We start from the raw sequence: 13,783 nt of genomic DNA on the forward strand, positions 1-13,783 counted from the left end.
TGCCATTGTCAATAGGGTTTCCCATTGTTCACACCCGTGGTGTGGGTTCAGGTCACCGCCCGGAGGACCGGAAGATCCCACCAAGTGGGAATGGCTGGAAAACCCCACCCATAATCCCTGACACTCTGGTGCAGCACAACTGGAGTGCTATATCCTTGGAATACTTAAGGAAGAAATAAAATGAAGAATTTGCATTTATGTAGCACCTGTTACAACCACTGGATGTTCCAAGATGCTTTACAGCCAAAGGCGTACATAGAGTTTTACAGCACAGAAAGACGCCCATCGGCCCACTGTATCTGCGTCAGCCATCAAGCATCTATCTATTCTCATCCCATTTTCCAACACTTGGGTCCGTAGCCTTGTACGCTATGGCGATTCAAGCACTCATTTCAATGCCTCGTAAAGGTTGTAAAGTTCCCGCCTCCACCACTCTTTCAGGCTGTGAGTTCCAGATTCCCACCACCTTCTGGGTGGAAAAGATTTTCCTCACACCCCCTCTAAATCTCCTGTCCATTTCCTTAATTCTATGCCTGAGAAGGCAAGTCACAGTTCAATCACTATAAACTCCAATCTCTCGCCACCAACTCCATCCCATCACTTGGCAACCGTTTTGAGGTGGAATCTGAGTCTCCTGGCCTTGAGATGTGCTTCCGACCACATACCCACACCATCATTACGACCGCCTACTTCTAACATGTTAACATCGCCAACTCCACCCCTGCCTCAGCTTAACTGCTGCTGAAGACCTCATCTATCCTTTCGTTACTTCTCGACTTGGCTGTTCCAACATATTCTCAGTCTGCCTTATATATTCTAGAAAGTTGACTGTAGTAATCCACGGGAGGCAGGAGTTCCGTCCCCACACCAATATGTATTTACAATAACGATATTACAGGAGCAGCTACAAACAGTGCTGCTAGCAGTCTAGTCAACTTAAGACTGGCTCACAAAGCCTACACAGGTGCTTATATGGGCCCCCTCAATGAGCTATCATTGAGGGAGCTCATACTCCAATTGGCCAACCAATAAAGCCAATTGGAGTTCATTACACCCCCCCCCCCCCCCCCCAAGGTCCAAGGAATTCCTGCCAGTTGGCACTCCTCTGAGCTTCTTCCTGCTCCTCATGTCTGGGTCTGTCACCTCTGTGTCGTCCGCCGGGTCATTCTTCGAAGTGGGCTGGGTGTACCTTATAGGTGCCCGTCTTTTCCTTGACGACCTCCTTGGAAGTTGTTCTTCCTCCTCCTTGGGGAGAGGTGTCGCGGCGGCCTCGTTGAACGTGTCCATCTCCGACTCTGACGACTGGATGACGGGGTCTGGAGAAATTGCTCGGGGCTGGGGTGTGGGTATTCTTTCCGTCTGGGCAATCCCAGTTTGAGGCGGTCCTGCTTCGCCTGCCTCGAGGTGTGGTTCCGCTGCCCTTATTTGGTCTAGGTGTTTCTTCAGCACCATACCTCCTATTGAAACCTCATAGGATATGGGCCCTGTTTGGGACTCTACCGTGCCTTTGACCCACGTATGTCCATTCCCATAATTTGTGACCCAAACCGGTGCCCCCACCTGGAAACGTCTCTGCTGCCGACTATTATCATGCCACCTGCGTTGGGCCTCCTGTTGTTTCTCCACTTTCCCCATTAAATTTGGGAAAAGGAGACTAAGCCTCGTTCGCAGCCGCCTTCCCATTAAGAGTTCAGCTGGCGGTATGCCCGTTATGGAATGCGGTGTGGTCCTGTAATCAAACAGCCAGCGGGAGAGCTTTGTGCCCATTGACGCTGCCGGCTGCTTCTTGAGTCCCGCTTTAAGTGTCTGGACCGCTCTCTCTGCCAGGCCGTTTGTCGCTGGATGGTAAGGGGACGTTTTGATGTGACGGACTCCGTTTTCCTTCAGGAATTTTCCAAATTCCCCACTTGTGAATGCCGTTCTGTTGTCCGACACCAATACCTCCGGAAGTCCATGTGTTGCAAACGAGGCCCTGAGCTTTTCAATTGTCAATGCTGTCCTTGCCGCGTTTACCCGGTGGACCATTTCCATTCTTGCCCCTTTTTTAGTAGCTGGTGTAGGGGTTCTCGGATGGACGCCCTATTTTCAATAAATTTTCCATAATAGGTTACCAACCCTAGAAATGATCGTAGCTCCTGGACCGTGGTGGGAGCTGGGGCTTCTTTTATTGCCCTTACTCTTGTCTTCTAATGGGTGTAAGCCTGACTCGTCTCCTTTATATCCTAGGTACGTCACTTGTGGGGCCAGAAAAACACATTTTTCCCTTTTTAGCCGTACGCCTGCCTTTGCGAAACGCCTGAGCACTTCCTCCAGGTTCCTTAAGTGTTCCCTGTTTGTCCTACCCATGATTAAGACATCGTCCAAATAAATCGCCACCTGCGGTAGCCCCTGCAGAATATTCTCCAACGTACGCTGGAATATAGCGCAGGCTGATGACACTCCGAAAGGTAGCCTAGTATAACGAAAAAGGCCCTTCAGGGTGTTGATCGTAGCGAACGTCTGGGAGTCCTTGTCCAGTTTTAACTGCAGGTAGGCGTGGCTCTTGTCCAGTTTCGTGAACAAAAGCCCACCTGCCAATTTGGCATATAGGTCGTCTATTTTCGGGATTGGGTATTTGTCCAGCAGTGCGTATTTGTTTACCGTCTGTTTGAAATCTCCACAGAGACGTATCGAGCCGTCTGGCTTCAAAATTGGTACCACCGGCGCTGCCCGTTCTGAGAACTGTACTGGTCTGATAATGCCGTCGCGCCGTAACCTTTCTATTTCGTCATCTCCTTTCTTCCTTAATGCAAAAGGTACCGGCCTGGCCTTACAAAATTTCGGAAGGGCTTCTGGGTCCACGTGCAAAGTTCCTTTGGCGCCTATGATTTCTCCCAAACCTTCCTGGAAGACCTCCGGGTATTTTTGGAGTACTCTACTCAACTGCCCGTTTCCACTCTGGAAAATTTTCATCCAATCTAATTTTAGGTCTTTCAGCCAGTTTCGTCCAATTAAGCTCGGTCCGGAGCCCTCTACTATCGTCAACGGTAATCTGAGCAATTCATTCTCATATTCCACGGGTACGAGTCATGCCTAGAACTTCCAGGGGTTCCCCCGTGCAGGTTTTAAGTTTCGTCGATGTTTTTGTTAGGGTTAGTGGCTGGAGTCCATCTTTGATTTTTCTAAATGCTTCCACTCCCATTACTGATACGGCCGCACCCGTGTCTATTTCCATTATTGTCGGCTGCTCGTTCACCCGTGGGGTAATCTTAATGGGTTCTGCTTTCTTCGTTGCAATATTATATAATTGTTCCCCTTTGGAGGAGGGTGGGGCGTCTAGGTTGTGTACTTCCCTGCGTCCCCACCTGCTATTCCTCTTTTGCTACCTCCTTCTAGGGTTTCTGTCGCTGTTACCCCACTCTGTCTGGTGCCAGAAACGGTCCTTCTCTGTTGGGGGAGTCTCAGCCGGTACTTCCCTCTGTCTCCAGTTAGTCCTGGCAGACTTGGGGGCAGTTCTGGGGTTTTCCTTTTTCCCTCTATTCCTCAAGCTTTTCCTGAGAGCGGCTATCTGGTAGCAGGACCCGTTGTGGTAGTCCCTCTCACAGGTATCTACCTCCATTGGCGTGCCCAATAGTTCCTGCGCCCCACTTGCTGCCTTTTCTAGGGACAGTGCAAGCTGTAACGCCTGCCTGCAGTCTAGCTCCGTTTCCGCCAACAGCCGTTTCTGTATTGTGAGGTCGTTTATACCACACACTAACCGGTCCCGAAGCATTTCATTTAGCGTCGGGCCGAACTCACATTTTTCCGCCAGCCTTCTCAGGCGGGTCAAGAAATTCGTGACTGACTCCCTGTCTTCCCGCTTCGCTGTGTAGAATCTGTACCTACGCAAAATGAGGGGTGGTTTTGGGTCGTAGTGCTCTTTCACCAATTCCGTTACTTCTTGGAAAGTTTTCGTGTCCGGCGCATCGGGATAAGTCAGACTACGTTTAATGGCGAAAGCTGAGGGTCCGCACGCCGACAGCAGGATAAGCCGTCTCCTTTCGTCCGTCAGTATATCATTTGCCCGGAAGAAGTAACACATTCTCTCCACATACTGGGACCAGTCCTCAATAGCCGGGTCGAATGCCTCTAACCTCCCAAAAAACGGCATTTTTAAAATGGCAAGGCTTACCCTCCGAGTGCGGCAGCTGGTCTCCGCAAAATTCTTAGTTTACCTCGTCGCCACTGTAGTAATCCACGGGAGGCAGGAGTTCCGTCACCACACCAATATTTATTTACAATAACGATATTACAGGAGCAGCTACAAACAGTGCTGCTAACAGTCCAGTCAACTTAAGACTGGCTCACAAAGCCTACACAGGTGCTTACATTGGCCCCCTCAATGAGCTATCATTGAGGGAGCTCATACTCCAATTGGCCAACCAATAAAGCCAATTGGAGTTCATTACATTGACGTCTTCCAAAAATTCTGCTGCTTGGATCCTAGTTCACACCAAGTCACCCATTACTTGGCCGTCGCTTATACTATACAGGGCAGCAATGATCTCCACCCTTCTAGGAATTTTGGAGATTTGGGCAACCTACAGCAGGCGGAAGTACGACCAGTGTTGTTGCCTTTGCAAGATCCTCCAAATCCGGTAGCAGAAAAGGGGTCCAACAGCAAAGCTCTCTCCCAGGCCAACCTGCCCAGCATTGAGGTACTAATCACTTTAAAATCAGCTCCGTTCGTATGCCTGACACCAGATTCCCAAAACAACCGCTCTACTCGGAGCTCAGTCGTGGCAGGAGACTCCCAGGAGGACAGCAGAAACATTTTAAGGATGTCCTCAAAGCACCGCGGAAGAAGACACGCTTCCCCACCAACTCATGAGACACCCTGGCTTGTGTCTGACCAAAATGGAAAAAGCAGATTCAGGATGGTACTGAATGCATCAAGAGACTTTGTGAGCTAGATGAAGAGACAACGCTGAGGCATCGGAGGGAATGAACAAACATCTAAAGAACTCAGCTACCCAACCCTCCAAGCAGAACCTGCCCCACACGTGACAGAGTCTAAATGTAAAGGGTCACCCATTGGGGGGCACTGTTACATAGTGGTTAGCACAGTTGCTTCACAGCTCCAGGGTCCCAGGTTCGATTCCCGGCTTGGGTCACTGTCTGTGCGGAGTCTACATGTTCTCCCCGTGTCTGTGCGGGTTTCCTCCGGGTGCTCCGGTTTCCTCCCACAGTCCAAACATATGCAGGTTAGGTTAGGTGGATTGGCCATGCTAAATTGCCCTTAGTATCCAATAAGGTTAGGTGGGGTTACTTGGTTACGGGGCTAGGGTGGAGATGGGGGCTTAGATAGGTTGCTCTTTCCAAGGGCCGGTGCAGACTCGAAGGGCTGAATGGCCTCCTTCTGCATTGTAAATTCTATGATTTAAGGCAGAAGTGAGGACAAATATTTTCTCTCAGAAGGTAGAACTCTCTTCCTCAACAGGCAACGGAAGCAGAGTATTTGAAGAATTAAGGCAGAGGTAGATAGATGCTTGATAAACAAGGGGGTGAAAGGTTATTGGGAGGTGGGCAGGTGTTTACAATCAGATCAGCCTTAACTGGCGGGACAGGTTAGAGGGGCCAAAAGGCCAACCACCGAACCTAATTCGGATGTTCGTATGAAGATCATGTACTAGACTTATAACCGTCTCAGAAGCCAATGAACCAGAGTGGGAGCAAGTCATCATCAATCCTGAGCTGCCTAAGCAATGGCTCGATATTGAAATTCACATCCTTGCTTTCAAATCTCTCCACGGTCTCACCCCTCCCTATCTCTGTAATCTCCCCCATCCCTAAACCCTATCTGTGCTCCTCTAATTTCGGTTTCTTCAGCACCTGGAATGTCCCAAGCTCTGGAATGTCTTCCTCAAGTCTCTCTAAGGGTAAGGTTCTAACTTACTCAATACCCATCCACCTTGGAATGTTTTATTACAGTAAAGATACAACGTAAATGCAAGTTGTTGTTGTAGTGTGAGAAACGCCGCGTAGAAAATGTGATGAGCGGTAAGCCAAGGCCTAATCTTGCCGCCTAGTTATTCAGGATGATAGTACACAAAGATTCAGGGCACGGCTGAAGTAGCACCGAATTTTCCAGGTCAATGCTCCTGCTGGAACCAATAAACTATTAACTGGCTTGCCACTTTTTTTCACAGGTGAAATTCTGTCATTATTTTCATATTAAACAAAATATATATATATATATATACACACATATACACGCAAGGTTGATTTTATTAAAAGGAATATTCAAATAGTAATCAGTACTAATTCTAAATTATTGCTTAAGTCGCTTTATGTAATGTCACAACGCTAGAGGCCAAATATGAATTGACAGTTTTGATGGTCTGACTGATTCAGAGCAGTGGCTCAAATTGATTTTTAATTGCAATGTAACAAAGTTAACATATTTGTTGGGGCAGCACAGTGGCACAGTGGTTAGCATTGCTGCCTACGGCGCTGAGGACCCGGGTTCGAATCCCGGCTCTGGGTCACTGTCCGTGTGGAGTTTGGACATTCTCCCCGTGTCTGTGTGGGTTTCACCCCCACACCCCAAAGATGTGCAGGATAGGTGGATCGGCCACGCTAAATTGCCCCTTAACTGGAAAAAATAATTGGGTACTCTAAATTTTAAAAAAACATATTTGTTACAGTATCTTAAATCTTGATGACGGCTTCGCATTTGTAATACGTGCCCCTATAACTCAAGTTTCTAGAAAAGGAACTCGTTGCAAAGGCAATGCAGATAGACAATCTGGGCATGGAGGGCAATCTGTCACTTCTGATTTTAAGGTATTTAAAGTACTTGTTGTGTTATGTACTCTGGGATAACACAGGCTGCAACTCGATGCAGCTTTGACCAAAAGATACTCCAGACTTTGAAGTAATCAATGCAATTTATTGAACCATTAGCACAGTTCTCCACGAGTTCGACTCTCCTGCTAATCTTGCTATAGTAACACAGTCCAACTAACCAGTCTGCTCTAAGCCACGTGGTGGGTGTAATGCTTCTGATCTGCCCCATCCTACTCTAAGTGTTGCCTGTGGAAAGAGACAGAGCATGTGTTCCCTGTCCTTATACATGGGTTGTGTAATGCCCCCTTGTGGTCGTGTCACCTCTGGGTGTCTTGACTGCCCATTGGCCGTGTCCTATTCTATGTGTTCATTAGCAGTATGTCTGCATGTCATGAAGTCTCTGGTGCTCCCTCTAGTGTTTACTTAGTCGTAGTGTATTTACATTGATGCATATCACCACAGTGCTCTCATCATGGTAGCACGGTAGCATTGTGAATAGCACAATTGCTTCACAGCTCCAGGGTCCCAGGTTCGATTCCAGCTTGGGTCACTATCTGTGCGGAGTCTGCACATCCTCCCCGTGTGTGCGTGGGTTTCCTCCGGGTGCTCCGGTTTCCTCCCACAGTCCAAAGATGTGCAGGTTAGGTGGATTGGCCATGATCAATTGCCCTTAGTGTCCAAAATTGCCCTTAGTGTTGGGTGGGGTTACTGGGTTATGGGGATAGGATGGAGGTGTTAACCTTGGGTGGGATGCTCTTTCCAAGAGCCGGTGCAGACTCGATGGGCCGAATGGCCTCCTTCTGCACTGTAGATTCTATGATCTATGATGATCACGTGGGCAGTTTGTGGTGTAGAAGTAACAGTACAAATCAAGCCCGAATCTGAGTGTGTCACCGTATTCAGTGTAACCTGGTCCCAAACCTGACTTTGTATGATGGTCTCTCAGTGTCCAGTCACTGTCAACTCATGGAAAGGCTGTTTCAATGTTTTATGTATAAACCCACATGTGGACTTGCAGTGCATTCAAGTACACAGATATCAAACTCTCTTTCCTGCTCTTCAGAGTTCAATTTGAGGCTGGGCATTAAAAACAGACTTGGTCCAACTGGAATTGATTCTTTAGCCACTATTTTGAGGTTATCAATCTTCACACTATTTGTTCTGCGTCCGCCAACAACTTCAACTCTCCTCTAACTGACCTGGGAGTTGGTCAGTTTGTCTTGGCTCTTCCTAGACAGTACAAGCCTTCTGGGTAAGGTGGAGGTGGGGCGGGTGGGTGGGGGGGGGAGGTGTTTCGATGGGAACTCAGTGAATGAATACGTACAGAGGTTAGAGAGATAATGATCTCACTGACAAGAGAGTTCATGGCAAAATCGGGCATTGTTCAAACTTGTAACATAATCTCCTGAGGTGGAGAGTAACTAAATGAATACATTCATTACATCTCATTACATCACTAACTAACAAAAGCTTTTCAAAGTCTCGTGAAAGGTCTTGCGTTGTGTCTTTGCCAGTATTTAGTACTCACAGTTATGTATTGCTTCATCTATTCTTTGGAAGCAATATAAACGTTAAGATATTATGTACTTAGGAAGATTAGAACAGATAAAGTGGACTGTAGACAAGGAGGGGGTACACAGATAGTGAACTAACAACGGTGTGATTTAATGGCCTCGTCACGCCCAACCTGACGACGCTTAAACACACTGCACAAGATTTATCAATATCCCACAAGACTGCTCAATCTAAGGTCAGCACGGTGGCGCAGTGGTTAGCACTGCTGCCTCACGGCACCGAAGACCCGGGTTCAATCCCGGCGCCAGGTCACTGTCTGTGTGGAGTTTGCCCATTCTCCCCGTGTCTGCGCGGGTCTCACCCCCACAACGTCGGGAACTTTGCGTGGCGGCTGCGGACTCAGTCCGCGGCCGCCCTGGTTGGGGGGGGGGGGCGGGGAGACGGCCAGGGGAGCGATCGGGCGGCACTGATCCGCAGGCGCTCTGATCTCGGGGGGGGGGGGGGGCTACATTTTCCATGACGGTCCGCGGTGCGAGTCCGCCATGTCGCACGGGGTGGCCGGCACAGGCCACCGCTGTGCGCATGCGCGGCCTCCCAACCGGAAGTGTGGGGCCCCATATCCACAGCCAGAGCTGCGAGAAGCACAGTTAGAAGTGAATTGTTATTAAAAAGAAAATTATATTGATTGTCCTTTGGGATTCATAATGTATATTCAGGACAAAACTCAACATTATTCAGTTTGTACTTCCCAGCAGTTTTCCTTTATTAACAAGCTAACCCCTGGTATTGAAACTGAGATTTACATTGTACCATGTTCGAAGTGAACTCCAACAGCCACACTTCTCAATTAGCAGCCTCCAATACGCTCACGGGCAGTATTTGGTCGTGTTTAGGATCAAGCAGTCTTCCAACCCAGCTGGATTTACCTGCTTTAGGAGTCTCGTACTCAAGTGTTCAGTAGCAACATTGCTTCACACTGCGGGGTTTGGAGGCAGGGGATGGGGGGAGAGGCTGGATCTCCCAAAATTGGGAGTTGTGAATTATTTACCTGCTCTTCTTCTTCGCTGCCTGTTTCACCTAAAGTCAAGGAGCTATGGTTCTGGTGAGAGTCAGAGAGCTGTGGGATGGAATTAGGAAAAGGTTCAGTCAAAGATGGCAAATAAAAATGGACAAAATGACACAGAATAAAACTAGGAATCTGCTACTATTAACAATAGGATATAACCGAGAAAGTAGAAAGTACATGTGAAAGAAATCGGATAGAAACAAAATTTAAATATAAAGCAAAAACGTATATAGCGTGGCTGCCGTAGTTACCAAGATAGGCTCAAAACGCTGGTGTTCTACATATCGGAGAAGTAGAGACCAAAAGTGATCTGATCAAGATACTGAAGGTGATGAAGGGATTAGATTGTGGTTGCGCAGAGGGTGTGTTTGAACTAAATAGGTTAGGGAGGATGAAGGGTTACAATTTCAACTTATATACGGTCAGAATAGTAAAGGTATGGGACAGTTTGCACCGAACAGAGATTAGCTGCATTCTTTCAGCCAAGAGCTGGTTCAGTTTCCTGACTTAGGCAGAGACCATCTTTTACAATCGATACCGTGTAACATGAATCAGGGCCAGAGTGGTCATTTGTAATTGAATATATAGGCCGGGGGTTCTCCAATCCCAGTGCAGAGAATCCTGCTGCCGTGAACAGACCAGAGAATCCCGGCGGCATGAACGGACCGGAGAATCCCGCCGGCATGAACGGACCGGAGAATCCCGCCGGAGCGAACGGACGGAGAATCCCGCCGGCATGAACAGACCGGAGAATCCCGCCGGAGCGAACGGACCGGAGAATCCCGCCGGAGCGAACGGACCGGAGAATCCCGCCGGAGCGAACGGACCGGAGAATCCCGCCGGAGCGAACGGACCGGAGAATCCCGCCGGAGCGAACGGACGGAGAATCCCGCCGGAGCGAACGGACGGAGAATCCCGCCGGAGCGAACGGACGGAGAATCCCGCCCATAAACTCTCTTTAGATTTAAAGTTTCTTCATTTTCAACCTAATTTTATAACATCGATTTCACATTGAATGGTTTAAGTTGCTCTGGTGCTGGCAACAAACAAGTGAAACACAAAATATACAGAACAAGCTGTTGGCTCAAAAGGTAATATAGCGATTAGAAGGGTGTCAAAGACACTGAGCCTTTGGAGGGGATGAAAATGGAATACCTGCCAAGCTGCAATAGGATGTATATTAGCACCTCGAACATGCAGTGGTCTTTCTGCCCTGTCTAAATAATTTATTAGGTGGCGACACTGGTACAGTGCGAAGTCAGACTGTCAGGACGTCTTTATACATGGGGAGCATACCAATTGTATTGATAATCACATCTGGCAGGTTTGTTTTGATGCAAATGTCCAGCATTGTCACTGGTTTCCAAATACACAATGCAATGATGCCAAGACCCCACCAGATTGCTTTTACCAATCCGTCATTTTAATGAAAAAGATAATTTGGAAAAGCTGAAATATTTGTCCTTTATAGCCATTGTTGTGACAATTCGAAAGATCACAGCGAGCAATTGGATTTAAACATAATGTAGAACTAGCGAGTGACGGGGAAGCAAGATTCCCTCTGTGCATTGCTCCCAAAGTATGGGTCTATGGTTATGTCGCTCACTGTCATTTCCCACAGTGCCAGAGGACTTTTTATTTTGTTTCAAATGTGGGAACTCATCTCCATTTTATATTTCCACACAATTTACTGAAAAAAAATCACAAAAGGTAACCAGCTGAGGTTTGTCACTTATTTCAAAGTCCCATTGTCGGGCCAAGTGCGGATTAATACATTATACGCTAGCCCCCACTTTTTAATGCAGTAATTGCCAACTTAAGGGCCTCAACAGGCACACTGGTGGGCTGGCAACCCAATGTCACCCCCATCAATGGCATAATTGTGGTGGGGGTGGGTGGAAAGTTGGCAGGGCTGCCGCTGAACTTAATAGAGCCCCCCACCGTGAGGCTGTGTTAAATGCATTACATTGTATGCAGTGATTAAAATACAGCTAGAGTATCCTTTATCTGTAAACCTAAAAATAAAACACATCCAAAAACCGCACTTTCTTTGAATTTCATTCCTGACCATAGCCGACACAAACCTCGCCAACTGTACATCACCTTTAGCGATTTAATAAATCAACATTCAAAGCTGATAGAAGCACGTTTGTTTTTCTTTAACAGAAACTGGGATGAAACTAGAACGGTGTGTGTTTTAAGGCAATTTTATAGTAAAGCAGTAAAAAATTGAATATTAAAAGTATGGCAGCACGGTGGCGCAGTGGTTAGCACTGCTGCCTCACAGCGCCGAGGTCCCAGGCTCAGCCCCGGCTCTGGGTCACTGTCCGTGTGGAGTTTGCACATTCTCCCCGTGTTTTCGTGGGTTTCACTCCTACAATCCAAAGATGTGCAGGTTAGGTGTATTGGCCACGCTAAATTGCCCCTCAATTGGAAACAATTAATCAGGTACTCTAAATTTTTTAAAAAAGAAAATGAAAAGTAATTAAATAAAAGACAGGACATGAAAGCACACAACATCCTGGCTGGACAGGAACTAACGAGAATAAATGAGTTAAAGTGTGTTGTGGTAAATATTTAGCCACTCAATAATACGACGTTCAGGAGCTTTTCATGTCTATTTTGCTCATCTGGCTTGTTCACTGGTTTAGCTCACTGAGCTAAATCGCTGGCTTTTAAAGCAGACCAAGCAGGCCAGCAGCACGGTTCAATTCCCATACCAGCCTCCCTGGACAGGCGCCGGAATGTGGCGACTAGGGGCTTTTCACAGTAACTTCATTGAAGCCTACTCGTGATAATAAGCGATTTTCATTTAATTTCATTTCGTCATATTCTCACGAAAAGAAAAAAAAATGCCTTAAATGCAAAGCAGCTGTCAGCACCTGACAAGCGAGAAGCAAAGTTAATGGTGTGAATCGATACCTTTTGTTGGCCTGAAAGGCTTTCACCCAAATCTGTCATTTCGCTTTTTGAAATGGACAGGTTGTGAATTTCCCTTTTCGTGTTGGGAGGCGTAAGGGCACCCAGATCGTGCCATCTTCTGCCAATGTGTGTTAGCTGCCCAATACTCGTCTTTGTCTGGTTTTAAAGACAAATGCACTGATTTATTTTTCCTCTGGCTGCCACTCCTTTCCTGAAGGCACTGGGATAATTTTGACTTTGGACAATACAGTAAACTGGGCAATATCAAATCAGCTCCGTTACATATTTCTCCTCATATTCAGAAATGAATATGACGGTGATTAATCAGAATTCAGACATTTCACTCTGTCATCTAAAATTAATACGGCCCCCATTGGCTCCCTGCTGGGGTGGTGGAGTTCCATAGATACATCAATCTCTGATGATTATGTGCTGGAATAGGACAGGTGATTCCATGATCTGGTCCTCCCAGTCAGATATATAGCCCCTGATCTACTGAGCTGCAATTCCTGACGGCTCTGTTACCCACAGGGAATGCTGGATCACAACGGCCGGAATTTCTGTTCTGGAATCGAAGTTCGGTGGAGGGCACGGAAGTGGGAGTGATTTCCGTTGCAGTGGCGGGCAGGATAGCTCACCGTGCGCTGTTCTGCTCATTAACTATGCACCCGCAGGGAGCTTGTCGATTCTCATGAAGGGGCAGGCAGAGGTCACCATCGTCACCATTGCCTCATGGGGTTGAAGGTCCAGACATCATGTTTAAAGAGCACCTGGACAGTCTGCACTTGTCCCTTCCACCTTTGCCCAATCACCTCTCCACTTACTCTTCCTCCCTCCTGTGGCAATTCTCGATGCAACTTTCAATGCCACCACCTGGTCTCGAGCATTGGCTGGCATTTACAGGTGGTCCCCAAAGAGGACAGTGCATTGATCATGGATAAACTCTCCTCGTCTGGTGCAGTTGTAAATGTCAGTGTCTGATTTCCCGTTGCTGGGGTGCTTAATTTGGAGGGGATGCTTAATTCCAGTGAGCTGACTTTTTAATGAGCGTGCATTACATACAAAAGGGCTTCCCATCATTGTAGCCCTGCCTCTAATGTCCTGAGAACATAACTGCTGAGGGTTTCACCCTGCTATCGGCAAACTGATATTTGGCCTCACACCAAACTAAATTCCCCTGTTCGTCAAGCTCCCCGCTGATGATGGATAGCACAATCGCTTCACAGCTCCAAGGTCCCAGGTTCGATTCCGGCTTGGGTCACTGTCTGTGCGGAGTCTGCACATCCTCCCCGTGTGTGTGTGGGTTTCCTCCGGGTGCTCCGGTTTCCTCCCACAGTCCAAAGATGTGCAGGTTAGGTGGATTGGCCATGATAAATTGCCCTTAGTGTCCAAAATTGCCCTTAGTGTTGGGTGGGGTTACTGGGTTATGGGGATAGGGTGAAGGTGTTAACCTTGGGTAGGGTGCTCTTTCCA

The 13,783-nt window shown here is 47.6% G+C and overlaps 1 protein-coding gene across 2 annotated transcripts in view; it reads right to left on the minus strand.

Moving 5' to 3' along the window:
• The window catches only part of LOC119977410 (CRACD-like protein), a 112,534-nt gene that overhangs the window by 53,346 nt on the left and 45,405 nt on the right, over positions 1-13,783 (minus strand). For both annotated transcript variants that reach the window (XM_038818282.1, XM_038818281.1), the window contains exon 6: positions 9,371-9,439. In XM_038818282.1, the coding sequence (XP_038674210.1) occupies positions 9,371-9,439 (69 nt within the window). The remainder of the gene's footprint in view (positions 1-9,370; positions 9,440-13,783) is intronic.

Source organism: Scyliorhinus canicula, chromosome 14 (assembly GCF_902713615.1).
Source record: "Scyliorhinus canicula chromosome 14, sScyCan1.1, whole genome shotgun sequence".
NCBI lineage: Eukaryota > Metazoa > Chordata > Chondrichthyes > Carcharhiniformes > Scyliorhinidae > Scyliorhinus > Scyliorhinus canicula.